The sequence below is a fragment of the Pezoporus wallicus genome, unplaced genomic scaffold (genome assembly GCF_028554395.1).
Source record: "Pezoporus wallicus isolate ANWC-B61680 ecotype Strahan unplaced genomic scaffold, APGP_CSIRO_Pwel_v1 contig_7962, whole genome shotgun sequence".
Taxonomy (NCBI): Eukaryota; Metazoa; Chordata; class Aves; order Psittaciformes; family Psittacidae; genus Pezoporus; species Pezoporus wallicus.
In genome coordinates, this window is record NW_026635824.1 from 39,237 (window position 1) to 64,968 (window position 25,732).

At 45.9% G+C, this 25,732-nt stretch overlaps 2 protein-coding genes and 1 pseudogene across 2 annotated transcripts in view; 1 reads left to right on the top strand and 2 right to left on the bottom strand.

Moving 5' to 3' along the window:
* RCL1 (RNA terminal phosphate cyclase like 1) overlaps positions 1-6,446 on the bottom strand; it is a 32,540-nt gene extending 26,094 nt beyond the window's left edge. Inside the window, exons 1-3 of the mRNA XM_057398335.1 lie at positions 6,273-6,446; positions 4,557-4,628; positions 831-1,006 (exon numbers count right to left, since the gene is read on the bottom strand). Of these exons, the coding sequence (XP_057254318.1) occupies positions 831-1,006; positions 4,557-4,628; positions 6,273-6,408 (384 nt within the window). The 5' untranslated portion in view covers positions 6,409-6,446. The remainder of the gene's footprint in view (positions 1-830; positions 1,007-4,556; positions 4,629-6,272) is intronic.
* On the bottom strand, positions 3,037-3,161 carry LOC130593301 (5S ribosomal RNA; annotated as a pseudogene).
* Positions 6,447-6,480: 34 nt separating the features above from the next.
* LOC130593300 (uncharacterized) lies at positions 6,481-13,269 on the top strand. The gene is made up of 8 exons (XM_057398341.1): positions 6,481-6,657; positions 8,387-8,677; positions 9,041-9,120; positions 10,717-10,921; positions 11,126-11,195; positions 11,730-11,830; positions 12,131-12,713; positions 13,158-13,269. Exons 1-7 carry the CDS (start codon positions 6,481-6,483, stop codon positions 12,413-12,415), a joined length of 1,209 nt encoding a protein of 402 aa, XP_057254324.1. The 3' UTR covers positions 12,416-12,713; positions 13,158-13,269.
* Positions 13,270-25,732: the final 12,463 nt, after the last annotated feature.

The window sequence follows — 25,732 nt, forward strand, 5'->3', positions numbered from 1 at the left end:
TAATTGCATTCATTTAGACTGGTTATATTTTCAAATGACAATGTGTCCGGAGTAAAGGCAGTCTCCAAAAACCATTCAAAAGGTAAACAGCAATGCTGTTCTCCAAAAGGTTTTTTTTTGGGGGGGGGGGGAAGTATAACCACTAACCATTAGTCCAGTGTTTTAATCCCATCTTATCCATAGCTCATTTTTTAACAATACTATTAAAAAAAAGGACTGTAAATCAGCAGTAACAGAACTCGAGGCAATTTCAAAGTAATTTGATCTACCACACCTTCTAGCGTCTTTCTAAAGAATCAAAGTGATTAGATAATTTTACTACTATAATTTCATAATTGTCATGTGATATCTGTTTCTAACAGAAAGAAGGGTTCACAGCAGCATGGTGTAACTGTGTCCAACATCCAACAGAAGGGAAAGATTCCTGCCTTGTCACATGCAAATCTTAAAGACTATTTCCTCTTTTTACAGTAAAAAAACATGTGGGGTAGGAAAAACAACTCATCTAATTTCTAACAGAACAGGAAAAGCAAACGAGTGGCCTGGCCTCACACTGCATTTAAAGGGAGCTTCCAGGGGAGAAGACAGAAGAGTACAGAACTAGAAGTTAAAAGGTGGATTACAAACTGCAGTGTGGAGGTGATGCAGAAAGGGAACAATTTAGCAGATGCTTCTTTGATTCAAAGAGTTTTCTGCAGATGCAGTAGGCAGATGCACTGGAGAGTTCTGTGTATGAGGGATGATAAAAATGCATCATATTTTAGACATTTCTTCCTAATATATTTTTTAAGGAAGAAATCCTCCTCTGTTACCTAAATTTTATTACATACCGAAGGATCTACTTGGTCATTTGTTACTCCCCTCAGGACAATCTTCAATGGATGCTTCATGAAAGGTGCCAAGCAGAGCAGACTTTCCAAATAGTAGCCAATACCACGAGTGGGGCTGCAGTCATGTTCCAATGAGCCGCCATACAGAAGACCAGGCAGATAATACAGGGTGGTACCTGGGGAAGACGCCGGGCGAGCAAAACAAATGAGAGCACTATCAGCATGCTTGCCATCACTACAGCATAAAGACAATTTGCAATGATGTATACAAACAAATTGCAAACAGAAGAATTTATGACAGATGGTAGCACTTCCAGCAGGCTGTTACTGTCTGCACTTAATAAACAGACCAATGTGTGTCTGTTTGTCTCACATATCACATCTTTTTTCCCCCCTTCTCCCCAAAACTCAAGGGTCTCTTAGCCATTCCCAAAATGCTGATACAAGCAGACATGATTCCCCACAGCAGCTAAATAGTCACCAGACCATCAAGTCATCATGGTCTCAGCATATCTGGTGGTAGCTCATCTGCTTACTGACCAACCACAATCCTTAAAATCCTTACCAAAAAAAAAAAAACAAAACAAACCCAAACAACAACAAAAAAAAACAACCCAAAGAAAAAAAACCCACAACCCAATCAACTAACCAACCAACCCACCAACCCAGAAAAGGACAAGAACCAGATGAGATTTTTATGTGGGATGCTTCTCACTCAAACCAACCCCTTTTCTGAGCATGACTAGGCAAACAGTCTTGTTTCAAAGTTTACTTTTGTAGAAGTCAGATGTTGCCTTCTACAAAAAACTATTCTGGCTCAGAAAGACCTTCTCCCACTACAAATCCTGCATACCACATAAAACATTAATTTTTGTTCTTAGTCAACAGAGTTTTCTTAACTCTGCATTTTGGTGGAGCACTGGTCTTCCTGGATGCCACCAATCACCAATCACTAAACAACTTCTCAGCTTGGTGTCCTGGGTTCAGCAGTAGCAGTCATGTTTTTTCCTTTGTGTTAGCTGGTGCAGTGCTGTGTTTTGACTTCTAGTTTTGAGAACAGCGTTGATGAAGCCGATGTTTTCGGTTGTTGCTAAGTGATGTTTACCCTGACCAAGGACTCTGTGAGGCTCATGCTCTGCCAGGGAGGAGGGGAAGCTGTGAGGAAGCAGAGACGGGGCGCCTGACCCGGGCTAGCCGGGGAGGTATTCCATACCACAGCACGTCATGCCCGGGGTGGGGGGTAACTGGGAGTCACCCGGAAGGACAGGGGCTTCCGGGTGGAACTCGTTTTCTTGGCCGGTGGTATCGTATTCTCTTCCCTTGTTATTTTCCCTTATCATTGTTTTAGCTGATAGTAGCGGTGGTGATTTGTTGCTGGACTGTTCTTGTCTCAACCCGTAGGAGTTGCACTCTCTCGATCCTCCTCCCCGTTCCTCCGGGAGCGGGGAAGGGGAGAGCCCCGGTGCAGGGAGGGGGGGGGAGACGAACACGGACCTTGATTGTTGTCAGCTTGGCACCACTCACTGGGAGTGAGTGAACAAGTTACCTGACTGGGTTTAAACCACGACAATCGTGACTACAATGAAGTCAGTAATGATTCCCCTGTAGGTGTCTGTCTCCCTTGACAATATAAAGTCACTCAGCTGGGCTTTGCTAACACATTTTGCCTATGGCCCGTTGAAACTTCAGTGATTTTTTTCCTGGCTGAAACAAGCCCTGGAGTTTGCTGTGCTGGTTGTAAAGGGTAGAGCTTGTGATGGAGTTACACATACTCATTTATAGTCCAGTCCCAGCATAGCTGGTTTGTGAGGAGGAGGAGGAGGAGGAGTGTTGTAGAGTATTAGTGACAGATCTTTTAGCTTATATGGTGGTATTTTGGTCTTGGCTTGTGGGCACTGGCTGGATTAAGAGTCCTACCTGGCATAAATCTTGAAACTGCTTTCCATAAGGCTCTTAGATCTACCTTGCTCCAGGGCTCAGTCTGATGAACAGATGCTCTTACATGAAGTTTACTTGGTAAATGAAGAGGTAGTTACGAGTTCTTAGTGAAGTTCTTACCTACAGGAGTGTTCCCATAACAAAACCCAGGAAAACAATGCACCCTTACTCCTGCTGATAGCCTCAGAGAGGCACAACATTGAATAGGCCCCTATCTTTCCCTTTTTTACCCCTATAAAAAAGGGTGTCTGCAGCATTAGAAAAAAAAAGCCTACAGCACCCGGGATTCCCAGGCGGTCTCCCATCCAAGTACTAACCGAGCCCGAGCCCGACCCTGCTTCGCTTCCGAGATCAGACGAGTTCGGGCGTTTTCAGGGTGGTGTGGCCGTAGGCCACAGAAGATTGTAGGTTCGACTCCTGCCTGGCTCGCCATCTAATGCTGCAGACACCCTTTTTTATAGGGGTAAAAAAGGGAAAGATAGGGGCCTATTCAATGTTGTGCCTCTCTGAGGCTATCAGCAGGAGTAAGGGTGCATTGTTTTCCTGGGTTTTGTTATGGGAACACTCCTGTAGGTAAGAACTTCACTAAGAACTCGTAACTACCTCTTCATTTACCAAGTAAACTTCATGTAAGAGCATCTGTTCATCAGACTGAGCCCTGGAGCAAGGTAGATCTAAGAGCCTTATGGAAAGCAGTTTCAAGATTTATGCCAGGTAGGACTCTTAATCCAGCCAGTGCCCACAAGCCAAGACCAAAATACCACCATATAAGCTAAAAGATCTGTCACTAATACTCTAAAAAACTCCTCCTCCTCCTCCTCCTCACAAACCAGCTATGCTGGGACTGGACTATAAATGAGTATGTGTAACTCCATCACAAGCTCTACCCTTTACAACCAGCACAGCAAACTCCAGGGCTTGTTTCAGCCAGGAAAAAAATCACTGAAGTTTCAACGGGCCATAGGCAAAATGTGTTAGCAAAGCCCAGCTGAGTGACTTTATATTGTCAAGGGAGACAGACACCTACAGGGGAATCATTACTGACTTCATTGTAGTCACGATTGTCGTGGTTTAAACCCAGTCAGGTAACTTGTTCACTCACTCCCAGTGAGTGGTGCCAAGCTGACAACAATCAAGGTCCGTGTTCGTCCCCCCCCCCTCCCTGCACCGGGGCTCTCCCCTTCCCCGCTCCCGGAGGAACGGGGAGGAGGATCGAGAGAGTGCAACTCCTACGGGTTGAGACAAGAACAGTCCAGCAACAAATCACCACCGCTACTATCAGCTAAAACAATGATAAGGGAAAATAACAAGGGAAGAGAATACGATACCACCGGCCAAGAAAACGAGTTCCCCCCCGGAAGCCCCTGTCCTTCCGGGTGACTCCCAGTTACCCCCCACCCCGGGCATGACGTGCTGTGGTATGGAATACCTCCCCGGCTAGCCCGGGTCAGGCGCCCCGTCTCTGCTTCCTCACAGCTTCCCCTCCTCCCTGGCAGAGCATGAGCCTCACAGAGTCCTTGGTCAGGGTAAACATCACTTAGCAACAACCGAAAACATCGGCTTCATCAACGCTGTTCTCAAAACTAGAAGTCAAAACACAGCACTGCACCAGCTAACACAAAGGAAAAAACATGACTGCTACTGCTGAACCCAGGACACTTGGTTATTTCTGATCTTCTCAGTTAGTGATATCTGAACACCTACCTCTGTCAAGCTGAAACTCTGATTTCACTATAAGACTTGATAAAAGGCCAGAAGACCAGAACAGCAAAAGACTACAGATCTCACCTGTCTGGTTTATTTCAATCCGAGAACCATTGGTCACTTTGTCTATCAGGCGAATAAAACTGGCTTCAAAATCTAAGGAGTAGAACAAAGACAGAATTTTAAAGTGCCTTAAATTTATTCCTGGAAAAACAATAAGAAACTTCAACACAACACTTGTACATTCTCCCTTCCCTGCCTTTTGTGACAGTAAGGCTACCCTCACTCTTCAACTTGCTATGGTATACTTCTACCACATGAGAAAAGGAGATTAGCTATAATATCAGATATGTTAATTTGAGCCTCCGCGCGTACAGGCATCTCCAGTCAACTGGGATGCCCCTAGATGTGACACTCCTCAACCCAGAATGCAGTGAGTGATACAAGCTGACAATTCTGACCACAGAGCTACCTGCAGAAACTGCAGTTTTTTAGTATTTGCATAGTACGATTGATGGCCCAGTCACACAATGCTGGTTCTTCTCTCTGTTAGGATAATTTCTAAACCCCAAGTTTACATGACAGTTCTGGGACCTCTTCCAGCACAAGAGTGCATCCTTGTGAATACATCTCTCCCTCTTGGCAAACAAACCTATAGAAGAGCTTTCATTGCAGATGTTCCAGTCACGAAAAGCAGAGAGAACTGCATGCTGAATCACCAACACAGGTCAGGGCCTGTTATTACTCTTCTGTTATAGTTACAATTTACACTTTAACTCATATACGAAAAAGGCAATTCAAACACCTTTTTTTAAAAAAAACACATTGCAAACCCTATAACTTTAAACACCATCAAACATCCCATAGTAATAACAAATACTTTGAGTCATGGCAGATGTTACAGAAAGCACACAGGAATGTTTTGACAGTAAGAATTCCTATTTATGATGGAGGCCTCCTCAGGAGGCAGAGTAATATCTATGCTGGTCCTACCCCTGTTCTTAATTTTGTACCTTGCCCAAAAAATAACTGAGCACCACAATAATGTTTCTTCCTCAACCTCTATTCTACTGTCTCTTACTTCAGTTTAATGAGCATATTTGCTTTGGGGTGCCAAAGGTCCTGTGTAGGAAAGAAGAGGGTACTCCCTATGCAACGTTTCCCTCAAAGGGTCCACAGTGTCAGCAACTTTCAAAAATGAGCACTAAATGAACTTCACGTGTTTCACCTTTACCGCTATTTGAGCAAACCCCAGATAAAAAATGAAGCATAAAACCAGCTCCACTGAAACTGTGGGAACTTGGGCTCCCACGGAGGGATGTGGAGCTTGACGCTGGGCATGCAGCTGAAAGTGACGGCTGAAGAGCCAGCAGAGCCTGCACCTTTCGAGTGAAGAGCCCAGCTGTACAGCGAGCGGGCCACCGCCGGGGCTGCGAGCGGGACTCGCACCATGCCAGAGAAGACGCGTGGCCACGGGTGAAGGTACAGCCGCGGGGCCGCCGTCGCAGATTTGTCTCTCCGCCGCACACCGGCTTCCCTCGACACACAGCGAGAGCCGCCCCACTCCTCGCCTGCGCGTCTTCCATCCCCCGCGCCTCACCCAAACCGCAGACCCGATATCCACGAGGACAGCCCAGGGTGACACGGCGCCGGCGACTCGCGGCCTGCACCGAGTGCGCAGGCCGTCCGGAGGAGACACCAGAGCCTCCGCCACCTCGCTGTTTCTTGCCAGTAAGGTGCCAGGGCCGCCCGCAGCCACCCCCCGACCTCTCCCCTGGCGTCCGCCGGGGCCCCGCTCACCGCGGAGCCCGGGATCCTCCTCCTTGGCGCGGATCTTGCGAATCTTAATCGGCCGCCCGCTGAGCGTGGCCAGCACCAGGCGCTGCCGCAGGAAGTTGCAACCCGCGTAGCTGAGGCACTGCGTCTCGCCCGCCATGCCGCAAACACGCGGTGGCGCGCAGGAAGTACGCCAGAAGCGCTGCGGTCAACGGGCGCCCTTACGGCCGCTATGGGGCGGTGCTGGATGAGGCGGGGCGAGGGGCGGAGCGGGGCGGGGCGGGGCGGGGCGGGACTGGACTGGACCGGAGCCGTGGTCGTGGTCTCAGTCGTCGCCGTTATTCGCCTCAGCAGGGACGGTGCCGCTGGTGGCACTCGTCCCTACGGCGAGCGGGCCGACCTTGGAAAGGTGAGTCGGTTGATAGCAAGGCGGTAGCCATTGCCTCTGGTCTTGTTTCTGCTCTCCATATCTTCATAGTTTTAACCGAAGATTTAAATGTTTAAAAGCATCGATGTCTGAGTAACTGGAGCCGGTCCCGCGGCGCGCGCCCCCACTCCTGGCTGAGGCTCGAGACCGACACTGTGGCGGCAGCGTGCTCGCTGCACTGCGGAGCGTGACGGGGCGGATGCGCCGGGGGCCTCCCCCTCCACAGCGGGTTAGTTTCTGGGAGGGGGTTCCTTCAGCCACCCTTTTCGGGAATGGGCGGGATCTCCAGCCTTGACGTCAGCTAGTTTGACAGCCTTCATGGCAGTGGCGCAGCCTTGGGTCCTTTGAGAGAGACTGAGTGAACCTTCCAGTCTGTGTTTTCTGAAAAACGGGGGTTATAGCAGAGGTGTTAATGACAGTTCATGGAGTTGTGGAAGGGTTTGGGTTGGAAAGGGCATTAAAGATCATCTTGTTCCAACTCCCCTGCCACAGGCAGACACCTTCCACTAGACCACATTGCTACAAGCCCAGTCCAACCTGGCCTTGAATACTGACACGTATGGGGCAGCCACAGCTTTTCTGGGTAACCTGTCCCAGGGCCTCACCACCCTCATAGTGAAGAATTTCTTTCTAAGACCTAAATCTCCTCTCTTTCACTTTAAAGCCATTCCCCCTTGTCCTGTCACTAGAGGCCTCTGGAAAAAGTCCCTCTCCAGGTTTCCTGTAGGCTCCCTTTATGCACTGGAAGCTGCTCCAAGGTCTCCCCTGAGCCTTCTCTTTTCAGGCTGAACAAGCCCAATTCTCTCAGCCTGTCTCCATAGCAGAGGTGCCCCAGCCCTCTGATCATCTTTGTGGCCTCCTCTAGACACACTTGAGCAGATCCACATACCTCTTGTTCTGAGGGTCCCAGAGCTGGATGCAGTACTGCAGGTGGGGTCCCATAAGACCAGAGCAGAGGGACAGGATCACGTGCTTTGACCTGGTGGTCACGCTCCTTCTGCTGCAACCCAGCACATGGTTGGTCCCTGAGCTGCAAGCGCACACTGTGGGGTCATGCTGAGCTTCTCATCAACAAACACCCCCAAGTCCTTCTTTTCAGGGCTGTTGTCAGTTCACTCTCTGCCCAGCCCATACTTGTGCCTGGGATTGCCCCGACCCTGGTGCAGGACCTTGCACTTGGCTTTGTGAGGTTTGCACTGTCCCACCTCTCCAGCCTGTCTAGGTCCCTCTGGATGACGTCCCTTCCCCCCAGTGTGTCGACCCCACCACACAGCTTGGTGTCATTGGCAGACTTGCTAAGGGCGCATCAATACCACTCTCCATGTCATCAGCAAAGATGTTGAACAGGATTGGGCCCAACACTTACCCGTGAGGGACACCACCTGTTACCCATCTCCGTCTGGACGTTGAGCTGTTGACCACAACTGTCTTTGTGCGGCCATCCAGCCAATTCCTTGTCCACTGACCAGTCCATCCATGAAATCCGTGCCTCTCTATAAATTGGAGATGCATGGATTCACAGGAATTGGCTGGCTCATGTCAGAGGAGTCACTGGGGTGCATGGGCCAGCCCATATGGAGTCATTGCTGCTCATCCCAGCCTACACACCACTCCCTTCCAGAGGCTAGAGATTGAGCTTCTGCGCTGTAGAGGTCCTTCTCCTGCCCCGCTCTGACATGGTTGTTTCCCTGTTCCTTGGTATCTTCCCCAGGAAGTTCAGCAAATGAGAGAGGCAATATCTGAGACTGTGGAGCTGGTGGCTGTGTGCCTGTGTCTGGCGTTCTCCCGGCAGCTGGTTTGGGACTCTTGCCCAAGTGCCCTCCCCCAGCCAGGCAACACTCCTGCTTCGGAAGGAGGACAGACAGGCTTGCAGGCGAGCTTCCTTTGTCCCCAAGGTGCGAAAGGCTCCTCCAAGAGCGCAGGGCGCTGCCCTTGTGAGGAGAGCCAGCAGCAGCAGCAGGGACAGACATGCAGCTGGGCCCATTCAGGTTCTCAGGAAGAGGTACAAGGTTCCTCCTGGGACCATCAGCTGGAGGGTCAGGTCCCCAGAGCCTAAAGCAGGGGCTGGGGGGACACGATAGAGAAGCTGGCGAACACTGTAGGCAGCACAAGTCCCAGGGCTTGGGAAGCCCACTGTGAGTGGGGAAGAGGCTCAGCTGAAAGCCCCTCTGGCCCCGGGGGCCAAACCCCACGCTCCTGCTGGAGGGCTCTGGCTGTGGAGCTGCAGAGGCCCTGGGAGGAAGAGGGGGCTTCGGAGGAGGGCAGCTGCTCCCCTCTGTCTGTAGGCCTCTCTTCTGGCCAGGGCCTTGGCTCATGTGGCAAGAAGGCAGTGCCAAACAGTGTCCTGCCTTTTCCCCTCCCGTAGGTGCCCCCCCTCTCAGGAGGACCAGGGGACCAGCTGCGAAGAGCCAGCACGCTGCAGCTGCAGTGCTGCAGGCACAGAGCGTAAGTTCAGCGCTGCCTTTCACCCCATGCTTGCACCAGGCCTGCCTGGCTCATCTGGGACCAACAGCACTGAATCATCCTGCCCCAGGAGCGGCCTGGGGCCATTTTGCCTATGTGACCATGACGGAGCTGGCCACCGTGTCTCTAATAACCATGGGGCTACTGTAATAATCAGGGGGCACCCCCGGGTGGTAGAGATGCAGGGCCCGAAGCCTCATCCACAGTCCTTCCCCAGCCTTGCTGTCAGTGCCCTGCCTGCAAGGGGATCCTGCCGGGGCTCCGGCGAGAAACAAGCAACCCCCTCCAGGGCATAAGCGTGCCCCTGTCCGGGTCCCACAGGAAGGAAGTATGCAGGCCCAGCATCCACGTCCTCGCAGGGGTCGGCCATATGCCAGATGGGGCTCCTCAAGAAGGCTCCTCAGGCTTTTCTCCCATTTCTTTTCCCAGGGCTGGTATTCAGCTGTGCATACAGAATGGCAATGGCCATGATCTGCCTTCAGAGATACCTCAGAAGAGGCACCTCCATCCTGTGAGTACAACAGGTGTCTGTTACTGACATGGAGCTTGAGGGTGCCAGAGGGTCAGGGTGATCAGATGGGAAGCTGGTGGTGCTCCCCACCAGCAGAACCCCTGGCTCTCCTGCAAATTGTTGTTCAGCTGGTAAGAGAAATTCCTCTGGGCAGGGCTCTGCCTTGAGCACCGCTAACCCCAGGACTCTCTCTGTTTCAGGAACAAGAGGCTCTTCATGATCTTCTGCTTGGTGAGCCTTGCTGCTCTCGGTTAGTATTTACCCACTGTCAGCAGAGGCTCAGAGGAGTGAGGTGCGAGCTTCAGCGTGAGGGAGAGGCGCTGAGGGCCTGTGTGGCCCATACAACATCTCACCTTTGTGGATGTGAGAGGTCACAAGATGCTCGCTGCATGCAGATGAAATGGGGCATAGCAGTGGGGTGCAAAGCCTGGAACCAGGGCTGTGCAGTGCCCCTTGGCCCAGGGCGGTCCAAGAGTCTCTTCTTGGAGCTACCTCCTCCCCTGCACCTCTTTGTGGTGTCCTTGGCTAACCCCTTGCCACCCTGGTGTGGGAGGAGACCATGTCACCACAGGGATCTTTAGAAAGGGCAGTAAAATGACTCTCATGGTGATGTTACAGCTGGTGCCTGGTGCGGGACCTCACTGCTCTTATGGCGACTGCATGGAAAGAATGCACCACAGGTCAGTGGGACAGGAAAGTCCTGCCAGGGAGCACTGCAGGCGATGGGTGGGTGGGTGGGTGAATCGCCTGGTCCTCCGGTGCCAGGCAGTGATGCAAAGCAGCAGCAGCAGCTTCTGCTGTGCCTTCCTAGAGCTGCCAGCTCGGGGAAGCCCCAGCTGCTGCGGGACTCCACCAATACCCTTTCCCTTCCAGGAGCAGCATGCAGCTGACCTGAGTTCACTGGGGTAAGAGCCCTCTCCTCTCCCCAGCCCTGCAGCATGTTTGGTGGCGACAGCACGAGCAGATGAGCCCGTGCTATTTGCTCTCACTTGCACAGCGCCCAGTCTTCTGCTCCTGTCTGGGCCTTGTGCTAAACCTGGAGGGGGAAGGAAGTGCTTGTAAACCAGGGAAAAAAAAGGGGCTGGAGCATCACTGTTTGTGCTGCTCCTGGCCTTGGAGGCTCCGCGCATTGCTGGGCAGAGATCTGACAAGGTCCGATTTCCTGATGACTGCAGGAACGCACCTGATTTGTGGAAAGGACAAGCTGAAGAGATGCAGCAGCTGAGGGATGAGGTGACACGTCTGGCTGCAGAAATCCGCTCTATAAACAAGGTGATCCTGCACTCTGGAAAGAGGGCTGGGCAGCAAAAGGCCACCAGCTGGCCCAGGAAGGGCCTGGTGGAGGGGGCCCTGCTCGTCCCAGCCTACACACTCCTCCCTTGCCAGGGGCTGCGGGTTGAGCTTCTGCGCTGTAGAGTCCCTTCTCCTGGCCCGCTCTGACGTGGTTGTTTCCCTGTTCCTTGGTGTCTTCCCCAGGAAGTTCAGCAAATGAGAGAGGCAATATCTGAGCCCGTGGAGGTGCCTGACTGGGCTCTCAAAAGCACAGGTATGGGCAGCCCTTGGGTCCAGGCAGTTCATGTTGTGCTAGGCTCATGCTTGGCGTTCCTGAAAGCAGGGAGTGCTGCAGACACTGCTCTCCGAGGTAGAGAGAGGTGGGACAAAACCACGGGGCCCACGAGCATGACTGTAGCAGTGTGGCTCCCTTAGGCTCACCCCAGCCCTGCTGCCAGAGCCCTCACTGCTGCCTCGGCCATGCCCCTGACAGCATTTCTGCCCTCTCCCACTCTGCGGAGCTTTCCTGGAGAATGAAAGCATATGGCTGCATCACCCTCTGCTGTCCACGCAGCAGGGCCTTGCTTGGGTCTGCTGCCCTTGCCGTGAGGGCTCACTGTCCCCCAGCACCCAGAGATCTTCTCTTTGTGCGGCTGGGAGAGAGATGCCATCACTAGGCCTAGGGATCCCCTGTGTTTCCCCGGGCACCTCCAAGCATCCAGTGCTGCATGACTTAGCAGCCACGTGCAGCCACCAGGTTCTCTGCACCTGGGGCCAGTTGCAGTCAGCTGCTCTCTTCTGCCCTCAGGGACTGCCATCGACCTGCAGAGATCATCCAGCACCTCTGCATGGCTCAGAAGGATGTTTTGGTCCCTATTTAGCCAACCCTTTGAGGATACCTTTGTGCAGGTACAGTAGCAGAAACCGTCAGTGCTGCTCCTCTTGCCTCTCTGGATCAAGTTGGAGCCAAGCCCTGGGTCATTTCCTGTCAGGCCAGCGGTCTCGCTCGGATCCACGGCAAGGATCTGGTGCCTGAAGGCTGAGGTCCCACACGGAGCTTGGCTCCCTAGAAAAAGCGGGTGCTTCTGCCTGCTTCCCAACACACCATGAATCTCCAGCAGAAGCACACCCCAGGCACAGTGCTGCCTGTGCTTCTGCAAGCGGGGGAGCGAAGCCCTCGCATTCACTTCTCTTGCCCTCTGCTTTTAGCCTGATGCTTCCCCAGGGTACTGCTGGCCTATGCAACAGACTCAGAGCGAAGTGCTAATCCGACTGCCCACAGAAATACAACCAACGGCCATCACCTTACAGTGCTGCTCAGAGATAGCCACTCCACTGGTGACTGTCAGTAGCGCACCCAAGAATTTCACTGTCTCTGTAAGTCTGTGCTGGGCTCGGGGCTGGGACCTGACCACGGGTAAAGCTGTAACCAGGACTTGCTGCTCCCTGCGCATCTGCAGAGATGTGTGTGCTCCCAAGCACTGCCCTTCCTAGAGGGGACATTTCACAAACTTGCTCAGGCCGTTTTGGCCCAGCACCTCCGGGGCCCTGAGGAGGAGACACAGCCCCATGGGTCTCCCTCTGTGCCAGATTGCATCACAGGCGCAGGAGTATGGTGCGGATCACGGGCCCAGATCTGGCATGAGCATTTGCTCATGGTCAGCTTGAGCCTGACCTGCTCTCCTGTGCATTTATCTCCAAGGGACTGGATGAGGCAGGCCACGGTGAAACTCTGCTGGGGTCTTTCCTCTACAGCGTGCAGAAAGGGCCAACTCAGACCTTCCCTCTGCAGGTACAGTAGGTGCATGTGGGCAGGAGGCCAGGGCAGAAACGCCAGTTTGTGAGCAAGTCACTTTCAGGGGGGAGAGTGGACAGTCCCTGGCAGGACAGGGGCCTGAACCTTGTGGTGCCCAGAGCTGTCTGTCGGCACCTGCAGGGCAGGCGGTGGTGAGGAGGATGCTCAGCACCGTGCTCCGGCAGCAGGGCTTTCCCCTGGTCCTCCTTCCTGGCACAGGTGACCCTCAGGTCCCCACAGCTGCCCACCGCATTCTCTCTTGAGGCTGGCTATTTGCTCTGCAAGGGTGGGAGAAGGGAAGGAGGGAGAAGCTGCTTCCTCAGTCAGAGCAGGAGCTGGTCCCAGAGCAGGGGCCTGGCTGGCGGAGGAAGACACGTGGAGCCTGCTCTCACTCTTTGCATCCCAGGAGTGACGCTGCTTTTTGCTGTGGTTTCTTTGCAGAATGGCATCCCCAGAGCCTTTCGACTTCTCAAACTCGGCATACAGAACAACTGGGGTAAACCAACAAACACCTGCCTTTATCGAGTGCAGGTGCATGGGAAGATGGTGGAGACAAATGTGACTGGAAAGACTCATGTGGAGACTTTCCCTCGATAAGAATTAAAGAGGAAAATGGAGGAACACACCAGAGGGATGTGACTGTTTGTCTGGTGCAGAGCACTGTCACTTCAGTGCTCCTCTCAAAGCAGCCAGCTTCTTTCTGCCTTTTGCAGGCTGAGGCTTTCCTCGGCCTTTCCTTTTTCTCTCCACCACAGCAATGTTTCCTAATCGAAGGAAACATCCCCATGTTGGAAGCACAGGGAGACATGCTTTCACAGCCTCTCCTTGCCTGTGGTCTTTGACAAAATCCTTTGGCACGAGGACTGCCTCCCATTTTGCCCTAGGAAGGAGCCTTCAGAGCCTGGCACTGTCTGGGGGCCATGATCCCCAAAGCACAGGCCCATTCCATTCAGGGGATACCTGAGGCTTTCCTCGGCCTTTCCTTTTTCTCTCCACCACAGCAATGTTTACTAAACCAAAGGAGACATCTCCATGTTGGAAGCAAATGCGCTTTCACAGCTTCTCGTCCATGGTCCATGATGAAATCTTTTGGCACTCACCAAGGTCTGCTCCCCATCTTGTCCCATAGGCTCCCTCAGCAGTCCTATCACAGCCAGTGCTGGGACAGGGATATGCAGTACACCAGTACAGTGGGCAGGGGTGTGTAGAGCATCGCAGGTGCCTGGGCATGAACAGGAACGAGACTAAGCTGGCCTGTATCAGCACTAGCGTGGCCAGCAGGGCCAGGGCAGTGATCATCCCCCTGTATTCAGCACTGGTGGGGCTGCCCCTGTGCTCAGTTCTGGACCCCTCACTACAAGAGTGATTTTGAGGTGCTAGAGCAGGTCCAGAGAAGGGCAATGAAGCTGGTGAAGGGTCTGGAGAATACAAGTCTTATGGCTGAGGGAACTGGGGTTTAGCCTGGAGAAAATGAGGCTCCAGGGGACCTTATCACTCTTTACAACAGCCTGAAAGGAGGTTCTAGTGAGGTGCGTGTCGGACTCTTCTCCTAGGGTACAAGTGATAGGACAAGAAGAAATTACCTCAAGTTGCACCAGGGGAGGTTTCAATTGAATATTAGGAAAAAAGTCTTTGCCAAAAGGGCTTTCAAGCACTGGAACAGGCTGCCCAGGGAAGGGTTCAGTCATCATCCGTGTAGGTATGTAAGACATGTAGATAGGGCGCTAGTGAGATTGTTTAGTGATAGACTTCGTAGTCCTAAATTAAAGATTGGTCTCAATGATCTCAAAGGTCTTTTCCAACCTAAACAATTCTGTGATTCTATGATTGGTAAAAAAAAGAATAACTACTACTTGTTTCATAATGTAAGCATAAGCAAAGCAATTTAGAGCACTGCTAATATCATTATCAAGTAAAGTTTCTCTTCTTCACAACAAGCATTTGATGTCAGAAAACAACATAGATTCCAGTTAATTTGTATTATTAAAAAGCATGTCAAAAGCTTCTTTAATGATTGTTCCCTTCTCTGTTCCTTCCCACCATCTCTACCAAATAATATAGTCCAGATGCTTTAACATTTGTGTTATAGTGTGGCTTTATGCAATACAGCGTGGCTCTGTATTCAGTGCCCAAGAGAAAACAATACACATTGAATAAAGACAACTCTGTTAACCATAACCTACATTATAGTTCTTTCACCCCTTTTTTGAGAGCATCTGATGATTTCTTTAAGCAAAAAAAAGCATGTAATAGATATTTTTGCACAGAAATATAACCAATTAGTGAAAATACCATTTTTCTTGTCTACTTGGATCTCAATAGACATAACCAAAATAAAAATACAGATGTGGTGTTTTGGGTAAGCCACAGGATGGAGTTAGTGAGTAGACTGACAACAACGACAACAAAAAGTCCTTTCCACTCCTTTTGCAAGGCTGTGCTCACTTACCCTGTTTGCACACACACAGCATATGCCTTCTTTTCAGGGAAGTTACTTAGAATTCCAGAGAAATTCGTAGAGCAACGACTGCCTACCTTTTCACAACCTCCACCTTACTCTGAGCACGCAGATCATGCTCACCGAGCATATGTTCATGATCACTCTCTCCTGAGCACCAGAAAGTGTATTTTAAGGCAGCACAAAATTACTTGTACTTGGAAAATAACTAGCTTGGCCTGAACCTGTGTGGAGGAATGTAGGCAGGAAAACATGGATAAGACAAAAAGCATTGTTTCTTCTTAAGTGTGTACTGTATACTTCTACAAAAAGACCTATTTTTTGAAATCTCGCAAAATCGCACGTTCCCGTATGTGAAAAATACAGGTATGTTTCTTATGGATGGTATATAGGAGAGTTTGCAATGAGCACAATTGAAATAAGTAGAGATTACAGATACAGTAATGACTTTGCAGTTAATGACAGCATGATTGCCAAAGTCTTGTAAGAAGTTTCTCTGAAGAGTGCAAACTTTGCCAAATGCCATCTTAAACAAACACAGACATAATTTATAATACAGAGGAACAGCAGAGATCCTTCTTCAGTCTCCCTGAATAATGAATTGTACATTATAGGCACTAAAGCCTTCTAGGCTTTCAAAACATAAACCTCAATAAGGCACATAAAGAGATCAAAATAATAGGAATAGTAGAGTACAATTCAGCTTGCTGAAGTCAGAGACTTCAAAAGGTCCACGGCAAAATTAAGAGTAGGACTGCCTTATCTCAAAGACATTAGAAGAAAATACCTCTTTCTTACTTTTAAGAAGTAGAATGTAATAGTTTCTTAGAACAGCATTAGTATTGTGATTGCTTGTGTTAAATTTTGTTGCAAGGCAGTGAGGTGAAACAAATACTTGATGACACAAGGACACTTTCACTGAGCACAGAGAGAGTAAGACAGGCAAATCCATCATGCTTAGCCTGCAGATCCAAGTACTCAAAGCATGCTGAAAGCTTAACCACAAATTCAAATAAAAGCAACAAATGAAAGCACAATGGATATGAATAATGGGATAAAATGAGGAAAATACAGCATTAAAGATCACCCTTGCTGCTCTCATGAAGGAGTAAAGACACAATGATCAGGCTAGAATTTTTGAAGCAAGAAGTGACATGCAGCATCCAGTTGGAGACACTGAAAGCTAATTTTCAAAGTGCTGATGATCAAGTCATAGGCAGGCATAGTATGACAACATAATGAGCCAGTCTACTGCTGAAAACACAGACCCTAAGCAATTTCGAACTGTTTCCAGTTGAGTCCCTATGTTCCAACTATATACAGTACCAAGGAATTAAATTTTTAGAGTCCCACTCAGCAATAAGGAATCTATTAAATGATGCGGGGTAACATAAGCAATCGGAAGCAGTCACCTTATTTTAACAAGACAGCTCCTAAGAAAAATGATAATACAAAACTTATTCTTGCACAAAAGGATTGGGATAATTTTACTAGTTATTTTTATGATGATGTTTATCATACTACAATTTCAGCAAAACAAATTATACAAGCAAAATAATGCTATGTAAATAATTCATTAGAACAGGAAAAAATAAAGATATTTCCTTGCTGCTATTGTAGTCTTTTGTTGGGTAGGTTTATATTTAAACTATAATTTCAACTATAAAAAAATACTGGGCCTAATACATATACATAGAAGTTTCTCTAGTGTAATTTCAGTAATCCCACTGACTGCAATGAAATAATGACTGTGATAAAATGGGAAATTAGATTAATAGGGCTGGCTGCTAACCACACACAAATAAAATCTAAAATATAAACCAGAACAAAATGGATATTTATAGCTATATATCTTGTAATAATAAATTACAAAAATTACATGTAATTGGCTTTATTAAGTGTGCATATATATTCTCACTAAAAAGATAACAAAGGAAAAAGTAATACCAGTTTTTCTGCAGTGGGTGGACCATAGGAAAATACTTTTCTGTCTTCTAATCTTCTTCTTTAAGCTTTGCATTTCTTAAGTTTTCCCTTTCTTGGCAAATTCCCTATCAGCTTTAACTGCCATCTCATTAGGGATCACATTGCTTTGCTGCAGACTGTTTGATGCATGAAAGGGGCAAATGTGCCAGCTGAATCCACAGACTAGAGAAACAGAAGGACTGCCAACTTACAGGCACCATATTGATAGCTGTACACAGCCACAACTCTGAAACTGACTTGTCAGTCTGCAGCAGACCTGCAAAACTCATAAAACATTTACTGATAATGTAGTGAGCAGACAACCCAGCTAAGGACTTTTCATAATGCCAGCACTACTGGTATTACCCAGAAGGCATCTTCAGACAAAAATTCTGTGTTTAATTATGAACAACAAGAAAAATAGTGATAAAAATAGTGATCCTGACATATTTTTAGATTTGACATTTGCTACAGTGGGCAACCAAAGTCATTTTACTAGAAGAAAATATTAAACTACAAAGAAGAGAAATGTCATGCTTCATGCATAAATGCCATGTTGTTTGTCAAGACCTTTTTGTATGTAAGTTGAAGAAGGCTGCAGTTTTTCTAATTAGTTTATAGGAGAATTTCTGCAGAGTTATAATAAGCAAGTCTAGAAAAGATCTCTTTACCACAAGTCTTCTACCACTGTTAAGTTTATGCCATGATGATCCCTTGTGATCCAGATGTGATTTCCCCAAGAAAATTAGGACCACATGTTCCAAAGTGACTTCACTTGTAATGGTATCATCCATAGATTATCTTCCCTATTTACAGCTATAAATTATGGCAAACATTTGTAGGAACTTGCAGTTTTCATCTGGCTCAGGACAGAGTTTATCGTGTTCCACCAGAGAAGATCCCATTGCCTATCTTTCTTTGTTGACTTACTCCCACACAAAACGTTTATCACATTTGCTACATGTATTAAAGGAATAACACAGTCTGTCCTGTAGCAGAGATGGGGAAGAAAAGAGTTCAATATAACTGGACAAGCTGCCATAGATAAATCTTCCTGTTTCTTGGATAACACATGCAGACTGTGCACTCCCAAGTCCAAGTGTCCCTCTCATTTGATTCATAGAAACGCTTTGGTTTGCCTCAATTCCCTTTGTTTAATGTTCAGGTCCTTCTCTTCAGAATTCAGAAAAACTGAAGTAGCAAACTTCAAGCATCACACTCACTCCTAAAGTGATATATAGTAGTAATTGGAATAACACTTTAAACAATAAATTGCAAACCTTCTTGCAAAAGGAAAATGTCCTCTACTGATTATTTAATATTTTATTTTTCAAACTCAGAAAAACCTAGGCAACAACAACAACAAAAACATAAAAAAAAGAAAAAGACTGTTTAGGATAATTTCACTAGTAATACTGGCATTTAGATCTTCAGAATTTAACTAGTTCTTTTACTCCAGTGTATTCATTTTTTCTCTCAGCATGTACACTCAGAAATCCCATGTTCTAAGATTTTCAGGCTGAATTCTTTGCTGTTTCTTGCAAATTGTGATTAATTTGTAGTGCAACTGGATCTGAAAACTAAGTGAATAACTCATCACTGAAAGTTATTTTACTGAAAAAGCGTCCCCATATGTACCAGAATTTCCTAATTACCTACCTGTAAAGGTGACATAAGAAGCCAGAGAAAGGTTTATCAGTCCCACATTACCCACATACTCATTTCACTACAAAGTAAGAAATTGTTAAATGGTTATTTTCAACGTACAGCCTCTTCCAAACAAACTTATGCACATTATTCATTGGCTTGGCCTTGGGATGGTGTCACAGTAGAGCTGACAATAAACTCTGTTTCACGGTCCTACTGCTGACCTGAACAAAATTTGAAACTAAGCAATCCAGTGCTACAACAGGCTCTATCCCTGTGCTGTAGTTTAAACCCAGATGGTAACTTAGTACCACGCAGCTACTTGCTTACTCCCCACCTCCCTGGGCAGGACAGGGAGGAGAATCAAAGAATGTAAAACCCATGGCTGAGATAAGAACAGTTTAATAACTAAAATAAAATATATTGATAATAAAACAAATACCAACAATAACAACACTGATAATAATAACAGGAAACAACAACAATAAAAAAAGAAAAATTAAACTTTATAAAACACAAGTGACGCCCAATGCAATTTCTCACCACCCGCTGACTAATACCAGCCCGACCCAAGCAGCGATCTAGCCCTTTCGGGTAATTCCCCCCAGTTTATATACTGGGCATGACGTGCTGTGGTATGGAATACCCCTTTGGCTAGTTTGGGTCAGGTGTCCTGTCTCTGCTTCCTTCCGGTTTCCTGTGCCCCTCTTCACTGCAGAGCACAAGAAACTGAAAAGTTCTTGACGGGGGTAAGCATTGCTTAGCAACAACTAAAACATTGGTGTGTTATTAGCATTGTTCTCTGACTAAATCCAAAACACAGCACTGCACCAGCTACGAAGAAGAAATATAACTGCTACAGCTGAAACCAGGACACCCCGACATTAAATTTTCATTTGCAGTGCAGAGTGTGCTTTTGTTTTCATGAAAACAGATGGTCTCAATATGAAAAGAACAGCATTTAAGGTTAATCGGGATTTATTTAGACTGATGCAACCCCACAGACATGTTAGATGAAAAGTTCCCCAATAACAGCTTATGTTGTGAAGACTGTACAACATGATTCCTGCAATATGGATCCAGTTTTAACAACAAACATGTTTTACTCCTTCCTGCTGGTTGATTGCATGAGAATATGAGACTACTGCCATGGTCGTATCTTCATGTGGTGACCAGATCCACAGAATCTGAAGAGCTGGAGACACCTCTGTGAAAATTCTGAAGCAAAAGTATAATTGACTCTATTAGCTCAAAAGATAATGTTCTGCTACACACTTGGTCCCAGTCCTCTGTTCTTTAGCAGGTGAAAAGAGGAGAAAAGTAGGAGGAAATGCTGGCACAAAGGTCTCCTCATAAATTTGGCTGAGGAAAGGGGAAGAGAGCTCTATTATATAAAATTCTGTATATGTATTTGTATGTGTACCTGTGTGTGTGCGTGCATATGTATATATGTTTGCTGCACACATGCATACACATACAGAAATCTATATCCACAGAAGAAAAATCTGCAAAGAACTTCTTGAATACTTGCTGCCCTGGGAAGGGGCTGACTTCTGCAGGCTTCTGAACTAGCTGTGCAGACACTGAGCACCAGTGTGAGGTCACTTTCATGCAGTCCTTTTGCTAGCAAAGGACAAAATAAGATGCTCACTTGTTAAAATACTTTTGTATTTCAGTTAGTTGAAAATCTTACCATGCAAATTTGCTGTGCTGCAGTTAAATCCTGATGTATGGAGGGACTTAATGTCCTCTTGGATGACAAAGCGTTTCCACTGCTACTTCTCAGAAGAACTTTGCCTCTCTAAAGACTGTTTCGGGAAAGATTTGTTTGTTCTCACAGGACAATTCTGTTAGAACTGTGAAAATATGCTTAAACTGGCATGGGTAAACTTATTTGCAAAGCTTGCTAAAAGCACAGGTTGAAATCCTGCTTACTGCTGGTGACTACGAGTCTCTATCTGGCTGGAAAAGTCAGCTGCTTTGGGCCCAGCAGCATCTTCATGACAACATGGTGTTAAAAACCTTGTAATTTCATAGAATCATAGAATGGTTAGGGTTGGATGGGATCTTAAAGATCATCTAGTTAAAAAAAAAAAAAAAGGCAAATTACTATGTTTTTCTATTTCCTACTTTGTGGGTCTCTAGCTAAAGGACTTCTTAGAAGCTAATTACCAAGCAGAATAAACTTTATGGCGAAGCCTCAAGATTTCTCCACTGGCTGCTTCAAATAATAAACTAGAAGTCTTTACCTCCTGTACAGTACTGTTCCCTTACCAGTGTTAGAGGAACCTCTGGGTGAGAAGCAAGCATCATCATCCTCAATTCACAGGCCTAAGAACTGAAGCGCTTAAAAGCATAAACAGGATTGAAATAGTTACAAGGTAGGAAAGAAGACACTAAGAATGACGTAAGTCCCACATGTGCTGTCAACTACTATCAACGATATCTCTCACATGATATACTGAAACACTGACCGTACCACTGTACAAACTGCTTGAATAACTGGCACTAAAATACAGTCTTTTGTAAACTAACAGCTTTGTTATTATGTGATTTACTTACCACACTGACTGAGCATTCACCTAGCTCCTCTGCATTGCTTCATTCATTTCTCCTCCTTGTTCCCAGCAGGCTTTTTCAATAGCTAAGTGCACTGAGACAGATGCTTTGCCATTTAAGGCATTCCTGCAACCATAAAAATTTGGCCTATGACTTCCAGTGTGGCTGAACCAAAGCCCAATGGCTAAACTTCAAGTCTCAAAATAATATTGCCTCTAAACCATGGGAAATTTTAAAATATCATCTATTTCCTTATAGCTACAGCTGCTGGTGTTCATCTCATTGCATTTCAAGGTGGGCTGTAATTTGTAAGCCAACTAAGTCTGTGGATACATGCTAACACATAGTGGTCACCCTGTTCCTCCTAAGGCAATACATCCTTTGCCAGCTTGGTCCCCCAGCTCTTGCAGAAATTCTGTCTTTCTTGGAAGAAGTTTCAAAGCATGGAGAATGGGTACACAGAATGAAAGCTATAAGGGTCAGGTTTATCTTCCATCCTTCATAATTATGGAAAGGTGGACCCCTCTTATGTTTCAGAATTCTTTAGAGGAGGGCGGAGGTCTTTTCGTAAGACAGTAAAGCTGATCTGCTGCTGCTTCTTGTCCACTTCCTTTCTTTCTTCCACACATGGTTCCCTGGCACTTCCACAGTCACAGTCATACCCTGGAGCCCCATGATATGGAGTGAAAGTGTAATACTTGTGAGTATCAGTCATCAGGTAACATAGGGTCAGAAAAATATTTTTAATGAGGAAATGTCAAAGGAAAAAATCTGCTTTGCATCCCCCCTATATATTTGCCCTTACAACAAAAGAAAAGAAAAACAGCCCCTTTTTTTTTTAACTCATATAGCACTATTAGATATGAAGGCTGTTTCTAATTCCTAGGTGACCTTAACTGCCAGATAACTCTTCAAACTTTTGCACTGTTTTACTAATCCTTCTAGACGTTCTTTGTTTCACAGTCTTTCTGAAAAATGTAACAAGTATGGCTCAATGACAATGCAACACCTTACATCCCACCTATGCTTATGTTTTGAAGATCTGTAGTAACCCCAGCACCAAGCACAGTACTGAGTATGCTGCAAAAGTTAATAGTCAGAACCTAATTACACAATTTTTCCCAAATCTCCTAATCTTCTGTCAGTTGCAATTGGGCCATTACAGGCATATACACTCCCAGATGACAAAAGTAAATATGTGTATTAATTGCAACATGATTTTCCTAGTACAAGCTAGAACCTCAGTACTTCTAGGTGAAATCAGCATCATTTTTCTTCTGCTGACCCCAATTTTTTCTCCCATATGTTTTTGTGTTCTGATTTACTGACTTCTGCCATTAGTCAGTGCTTGTCTGACAACACAAACAGCAATCCAAGTTGCACATTTTCCACCGTACTGCCTGACAGAAAATAATTTTACCATCCCTTCTAAAGACAAACAATATCTGCAAAATCACTTCAAGAATTAGGGTTTCCTCCCCTCCAATGTCTTATGCTAATAATAATGAATAGGTAACATATTTGGGGCATAAAGGCCACTGCAAATGGCCTTCCCCTGATTATTAGGTAGGTTATTATTATTATTACTATTATTATTACTACCATATAGGTTCTGCAAGTGTCCCAAGACCCAGATGTGGAGCAGTACTCTATTAGAAAAAGCAACAATTATATAGTCTGAAGTGATGTCCCTATCACAAAGACTTTGCAGTCTTTAAAATTAAACTGTCAAGAACTAGACTGTCAAGAACTACAATTCCCCACGTGTAAAGAACAGTACTGCCAACCAATAGTGTTAAAAAATCATGAGTCATTCCCTAAAAAATATTGAGGTTAATTTAGACATCATGAGATTACAAAAAAAAATTAAAATAATCAAGTACAAAAGATGAGTTCTGCTTCCCTCCAAAGCACTTACATTGCATAACCATTATATTTTTCAACTTCTTCACACTCTGTTGGTCTAGAATCCTAGGCAGGCAACTAAAAAATCTAAGGCTTAGTCACAACCTGCTAATACTCTGATTTTTGTGATAAAGCTCCCAGTGACAAATTGGCAATGCGAAGATTGTTTAGATCTAGCTAGAAAGGATGTCAAGGACACTGAGTATTTTCAAGTTCTTGAAATAAGTCAAAAGGTCAGATCATGTGCTTGTAACTCATTTTTGAGAGTTGCATAGCCAATAGCTCGGAATGTCTTTTTCCACTTCACCCTCCAGATCTTTGGGAATGTAACTTAACCTATTTCTTCGAACTTGTTCAACATTCTCCAAATTAGTGTTCACCCACGCGTACATTTCAATGTGTTGCCAAGAGACTTGAGCTTTAAAATAATTTTGTCATTTGTTATTATTATCTCCTATCAAGATAGTGTTCTGCTTCCTTATGTCTTCATTAAAATAAGTCTCCAAACAAAGCCTTTCAATTCTACTTATGCCATTTTGAAGAGTGGTAAAGAGTAACTGTCTGCAAGAATCAATAATTGTATAATTACATATGTGTTAGAGTAGCTACATGTATGATGTACCACATAGTCAGTCATTCTGCAGAAATGCTGGAGCAGCAGTACAATATTGCCCTATACTTTGCCCTTTGTTTACTGTCACCATATATTAATGCATATGCACTTTGCATACTGTGGAGATAAAACAATGTTACACAAACATGGCAAGGTAATACCATCACCTCCATTTCAGGAACAATTTATCATTCTACCAATAAAATGGTATTTGTTTAACATACTTTTACCTCTCAGTTTCTCAAGATAGTAAGAGCTGATTGCAGTACAGTGAGGATCCAGCTTTCCCACATGGTCCTGGAGGTCAGCTGTCAGTGCGATTGTGAAGCAACTCTTGCTCTGCATGGAGATGCCTTATAGATAGTGGTGTGCCAAAAAGCAGTATTAAATACCTTTCTTCTTTTGCAACAGCAAATAGCAAATCACATCTGCAAATGACAGTGCCCAATCCATGGTCCAAGAACCTTGGAAACATGTATCAGGTCCAGTTCAAATTCCTGTTGGTAATTTGCCTTAAAACATGTGCATTTATGAGTCAGCAGGTGACAAGCTATTGCAAAAATCAAAAGGTCAGCCTCCGCTCCAGACAGCTGATGTACTTATCTTCTCTAAATATCCTATCTTACTCACATCTGGACCTCCCCGCTAGTGAACTATGTGAGCTGACAGTGTATAGTGAAATACGTGTTGTTCATACTCACCCTTGCCATTTGTGTAACTATGAAGGAAAACTGTAGTCATGCCGGTCTAGCTCTTTCCATGGACACCTAAATGGCTGAATAATTAAGAAAAATGAAAGAACCATTTTAAAAACCATTACCATAATATGCACATGGATTTATACAGCTGCTGGCTGTGTAAATCACTTCACAGGTGTATCATCATATTTACTAGGCAAATGAGAACTGCTGAACTTTGTAAAACACATCTGCCCTTGATGCCTTTCAGAGCATGGCTTTCCTTCAACCCTCTGTAAACAGTACATCACTACCATTTAAATCTCAGTTTGTGAAACATATTTTCATGCCACCTTCCCACTCTGCTTGGGACTTCTTATAACATCTTCTTACAACGTAAAATGTCTTCAGCCAGGCAAACATACAAATGTTGTATGAAACATTAATGCTACTTAAGAAAAAGTTCAAAGCATTTTTCACTGATAGGAATTTCTTTGATTATCACATGTGCATGGTCTTTTCCAGATTCCATCAAAATCTGTGACAATATTCACAGTATTCTTACTGGGACCAGGAACACTTGCAGAAAAATAGAAGTGATCTAGAACACAGTGTTCCAGATTCGAGGTTTTAAAAGTATACCATGCACCATTATCAAGGAATTCTAACATGTTTTCATCATTACTCTTTTATGTTAGTTGGACACAGGTGAGTTCTTCTGATGTCTCAGTGAAAAATAGCTGATAAAACACTAATGTTTAGTTGAGATGGAAGAAAACTGGGTTTTGGTAGAAAAAAAAGATACTCAGTATTAGAGACCTATAAACTAGCAAATAAAAAATCCCATCTACCATCTTCCTCCTAGCTGTGATCCTGTTGGCTCCAACATAACTAAAAAATCCCACTGATCTGCCACAGGATTTCAAAGAAAAGGCAAGCGAAGGCAAAAGGAAAGGGAAGGGCAAGGGGGGGAAAAAAGAAAAGGAAACCCTCCTCTCCTTGTTGCTTTTAGGCCAAATGCAGACTATTTTACCTATCGTATTTTGTCCAGTAACTCCATAATTCTGAAAAAACTTGGTTGAGGAAAATACAAAGAAGAATAACTGATTTGATAAGGTTTAAAGTGTCTTTGGCAAGACAGTAGAAAAACCTATGCAAACAGAAGATAAAGCAGCTACTGGCAATCCTGCTG